The 4800-nt window shown below is 58.2% G+C and overlaps 1 protein-coding gene across 1 annotated transcript in view; it reads left to right on the forward strand.

Moving 5' to 3' along the window:
• The first annotated feature begins 1295 nt into the window (after positions 1-1295).
• The window catches only part of ZNF316 (zinc finger protein 316), a 37079-nt gene continuing 33574 nt past the window's right edge, over positions 1296-4800 (forward strand). Inside the window, exons 1-2 of the mRNA XM_042781124.1 lie at positions 1296-1386; positions 4276-4787. Of these exons, the coding sequence (XP_042637058.1) occupies positions 1302-1386; positions 4276-4787 (597 nt within the window). The 5' untranslated portion in view covers positions 1296-1301. The remainder of the gene's footprint in view (positions 1387-4275; positions 4788-4800) is intronic.

Genomic DNA, 4800 nt, shown 5'->3' on the forward strand with positions numbered 1-4800 from the left:
GCCCCGCCGAGCGCGCGCCCCGCAGCCCCGGAGCCGGGCTGTGCCTTCCCCGCCCTCGTCCCCGCCCGGGAGTCGGCAGCAACTTCGCCGGGACCTGCCCCTTCTCCAAACCCCGCTGTCCCTCTCGGGCCGGGCGACCCTGGCGGCTCTGCTGGCGCGCTCCCTGTGCAGCGCCTAGCAAGGCCCATGCAGGCCCAGTGCCTCCTCTGCTCCTTGGGGATGGAGGCCCTGCAGGCAGGGGCTGGCTGAGCGCCTTGGCCTTCACCTTGCAGCCCTGCGGACCACACCTTCCCAGAGCGGAGGCTGCGAAGGCACAGGACATGCTGTACCAGGTGAGGCCCATGGCTGGGCAGGGCTGGGCCACCAGCATCCCGCCTCCTGAGGCTTTGGGCTGAACTCTGCAAGCTAGAGAGGTTGGGGGCGAGGGAGGACTGACTGGGCGTGGTGACAGCTCTGAGGAGCCAAGGTGGACGCAGGTCTGCAGGAACCGATGAAGGAGATAGCGTGGGGGCACTGAGACGCCAGGAGAAGCCAGGCCCAGGGCCCACCAGCAGGTGGCTGGTTCCCTGGGCTTATGTCTCTGGAGCCTGCTTCGTACCCAAGGAGCAGGGGGTAGAGTGTGAACACATGTGGCCAGGAACCCATGGTTGCTGGTGGCCTTGGCAGCTGGACAAACCCCTAGAGCAGCATGGGAGGCAGGAGGCCAGGGAGTGGCTCCAAACTGCTGGCACTTAGCAGGGGACAGGGGGAATGTGACGTGGATGAGCTTGCCTTTGGTTGCATGAAAATCCAAACCAAACCCACCGCTATTGAGTCAATTCCGACTCATAGTGGTCCCCACTGGGTTTCCAAGGCAGTAAGTCTCTATGGAAGCAGATTGACCCATCTCTCTTCTGCAGAGTGGCTAGTGGGTTTGAACCGCCAATGGTCTGCTTATCAGTCAACTGCCTTAGGCACTGCCATCACAGCTCCTTTTTGTTGCCTAGTTCTGCAAATCGCTCCTTTTGTGACTTCAGTTCTTCTTAGGAGTTGTCTCTCAGTGAGGAACAGTAGCATGGTGGCCCCTGGCTTCCTCCCTTCTGTTTGGGGTTACAGAGCAAGTTACAGAAAGGAAGGCAAGGAAGGACTCCTGAGCAGGGGAGTGGGGCCTGGGCATGCAACCACCCCCTCCCTCGCTTCTTCCTTCCCGGTGCGAGGTGGCAGGCTCGCTGGCAGTGGGTGCCATTCTCACACCATCTAAACAGTTCATTTTCTTCCTCTCAGCACAGCCGGCTCCCCGGGACCCCAGTCTGACCGCCAGGATGGAGCTAGGGCCGGCGACCGACACCTTTGTGCTAGAGCTGCGGTGCTTGCAGGATGGGGGCCCAGGACCTGACACGCTCTCAGGTGAGGGGCTGGAGGGGCCTCCGGAGCCGGGACATGGTCCTGGGGCCCCAGTAGGGGTCTTTGGGCAGAGCCCAGGACCGCTTGCGGTGTGGAGAGAAGATGAAGGGTGGTGGGTTCTGGTCTGGAAGGGCACTGTTGGGATGGCTACGGGCCCTGCACCTGCTCCTGTCAGCAGAGTTCAGCTGCCTTAGTGACACTGCCAGGTTTGCCTTGGGATTTTCTGAGGCAGTTCTGTCAGGCTGAGATGTTGCTGTGAGAGGTTCCCTGGCTGGGCTGACGTTCTCAGCCCCACACGCCTTACCCCTGGACGCGTGGGCTGGGACCACCAGCTCTGCTTCCCCAGAGGCCAGGTGGCCTGCAGCGTCCTCTCACCAGCCTCCAGGAACGAGTCCCCAAAGCTAATCCCTCTGCCCTCGTGCCTCAGACATTGGCTCAGGGGCTTCGCTTTTCCCCTGTGACCTCTGACCTTGCCCACTCTTCCTCACAGCCCTTTTCGGCCCTGCCCACTTCCTGACCCCCAGGGGCATCATGGCTTTGTAGAACTTCCCTCTGCCCCTGGGGCCTGCTCTGGGCAGACCAGAGCGTTTAAGCTGGTCCTTCTGTGGTGGGGTTGCTTGCTGATGGGAGTTGATTTTCCTTTCTGCTTGAGGGGTGCGGAGCAAAGGCTGGGGCAGCACGGCACAGAGCTTAAAAAGAACCATTTGAATTAGAGGGGTCAGTGGGGGACGTGAGGACTGAACAAGGAGTCTTGTAATTTGTACGTTTAACTCGCAAGAGTCTCACAAAGGCAGACGCCACCAGATGGTAAGTTTACGAACACACCCGTTAGACATGCTGGAGGAAACTGCCGCTCAGCCTTTCAGGAGTGGCTGGTGCCCGTCGGGCCACAGACTGGTCTAGGAAAGTGGAGACTCACACGGCAGCACGAGCCATACCTTTTGCTCCCGAAAGAGGGGCAGAAAGGGCCCTTGAGACGCTGGCCTGGCTGGGGGACAGGTTTTCATGGCTGTCCCCTCCCCCGCCTACACTCCCCCAGCTGCGTGAATCTAGACGAGAAACACTTCTGATGCATGGCCCTGAGCAAGGCCGTTAGGAATATTGTTCTAAAAGGAAATGATACACGTGTGTATTTCTCTTGGTTTTATTAAATCCATCTATTTCTGGAAAAGTGGCCGTAAAGCCAAGTTTTAGAAATCAAACCACTGCCTTCATGGCTTCCCACGACAAAACTGAAAAATATGGTGGTGGTATCAGGAAAACGGCCGTTCAGATCAGACGGAGGAAGGGAGAAAGCCTCTTAACGTCACGTGCTCAGAGAAGAATCATGACCTTCTGACCCCACAGTGTTGTTGTGGGTATCACATTGGCCCTCCCACTCTTGGCAACTCCACGCACAGTGGAGTGACATGCTGCCCTGTCCTGCATCATCCCCACGATTGGTTTGGGATCCAACCATGGTGATTTTCTCTGATTATTAGAGGTAGGTTGCCAGGCCTTTCTTCCTGGTCTTAGTGTGGAAGCTGTGCTAAAACATGGTCAACGTCGTAGTGTCACACAGGACCCCACTGACAGTCGGGGTGGTGGCTGGGCATGAGGCACACTGGCTGGGAATCAAACCCCGGTCGCCTGCATGGAGGCGAGGACTTTCCCACTGAGCCACCGGTGCCTCCCCTCCTCCACCACAATAAATCCTTTGCTGTCAAGCTGACCCTGAGTCATGACGACCCCGTCTGTTCGAGGGTAGAACTGCTTCATAGGGTTTTCTTGGCTGTCACCTTTACAGAAGCCGATAGCCAGGCCTTTCTTCATTGGCATCGCTTGGGTGGGTTCGAATCACCTACTGTAGGTTAGCATCTGGTTGCAAACCATCTCCACCACCTAGCGACCAGATCTCACAAATAATAAAGCCCAGATCGGGAAACTGATTGTGGACATGGTGCACGAGGTCAAACCTAACGACGCAGACGATTCCGGAACCTCCTCCGTGCCTGGGGTGGCTGGCTCTGGAGTGCATATTTTTCCCTCGAATTCTCACAACATCCTTGAAAACGGTTTCTCTCCTTTTGCGGACGGGGAAACAGAGGTTCCCGGTTGCTGTGTTGGCTTGTGGCTGTGAGTTAGCTCTTTCCATCCCAGAATAACCATCAAAAACACTGCCGGTCTTTAGATTGTTTCAAACGGAGTTAGTTGTATTTTAAAATTGTTTATGAGTTTGCAGAGTAATTCCTAATCTGCAGGGACGAGGATTTTTCAAACATCTACTAGGTTCCGGGAAATATGCCAGGCCCTTCCTGGTTACCTCACCAAGCTCAGGGTGTGGGTACCGCGAAGCTGTTTTGCAGACAGTGCCCTGAGCCTGCAGGAGTTTGGGCAGCTGGCTAAGTGGTAGGATCTGAACGGAATACCTCCAGGAACAACTATGCCACATCGGTGACTTTCAGAAATGGCTCTGGTCACACTTCCAGGCAACTTTACAGGAATTCCTTTTTATGACAGGGAAGGTGACCTTAACTGGGTTCAGACTCCAGCATGGGCTTGCGGCTTGGCCTGTGGAATGGCTGGTTCACTGACTCCTACTGGGTGGTAATTAAGCCCCTGGGCGTATTGAGGGAATGGTGTTGGGGAGCCCCAGGCACCTGAGCTGGGGCCAGTGCCAAACTCTAAGAGCTTGGGGCCCATCACGGGAGCTGGGTCACACACCAAGTGACCAGTGGTCCTCTGGGTACGTTTCCAAGGCAACCCCACCCTCTGGACAGTTCCCTTCATGCCCCATTGACTCGGTGCTGGGGGCTCCGAGTGTACCCTGGAGTGTCTGTCCGTGGGGCAGGGGAGGTTCTGGGAGCTGCCTGTAGATCTTTCTCTCCCAGCTTCCTGCCATTTCTGCTACAGGTGGCAGTGGCGGGAGCGAGAGCCAGGAGGAAGAAGAGCTTCCGGAGAGGAGCAGCAGCCCGCCGCGGCCAGCAGCGTCAGCCCCGAAGGGGGCCGGTGTGGTCCCTGCGGAGGCCTACCCAGGACGATGGGAGACGCGGCCCCAGCAGCCAGAGCAGCGGCCGCCGGAGGACCTTCCGCAGCCAGGAGAGCAGCTGCAAGCCCAGCGCCAACTAGCGGGACACCAGCCGGCGTTGCAAGAGCAGGAACCGTTGCAACAGCAATTAGAGCCACAGCCGCACTTGCAACGGGAGCAAGCGTTCCAACAGCAGCAGTTACAGCCGCAGCCGCTGGAGCCCGGGGAGGAGGAGGAGGAAGAGGTGGAGCTGGAGCTCCTGCCGGTGGACCTGGGGTCGGAGCAGGAGCTCGAGCGGCAGCGGCAGGAGCTCGAGCGGCAGCAGGAGCAGCGGCAGCTGCAGCTCAGGCTGCAGGAGCAGCTGCAGGAGCTCGAGCGGCAGCTGGAGCGGCAGCAGGTGCAGCTGGAGC

This window comes from Orycteropus afer, unplaced genomic scaffold (assembly GCF_000298275.1).
Source record: "Orycteropus afer afer isolate SDZICR_OR568_19922 unplaced genomic scaffold, OryAfe1.0 scaffold00006, whole genome shotgun sequence".
Classification (NCBI taxonomy): domain Eukaryota; kingdom Metazoa; phylum Chordata; class Mammalia; order Tubulidentata; family Orycteropodidae; genus Orycteropus; species Orycteropus afer.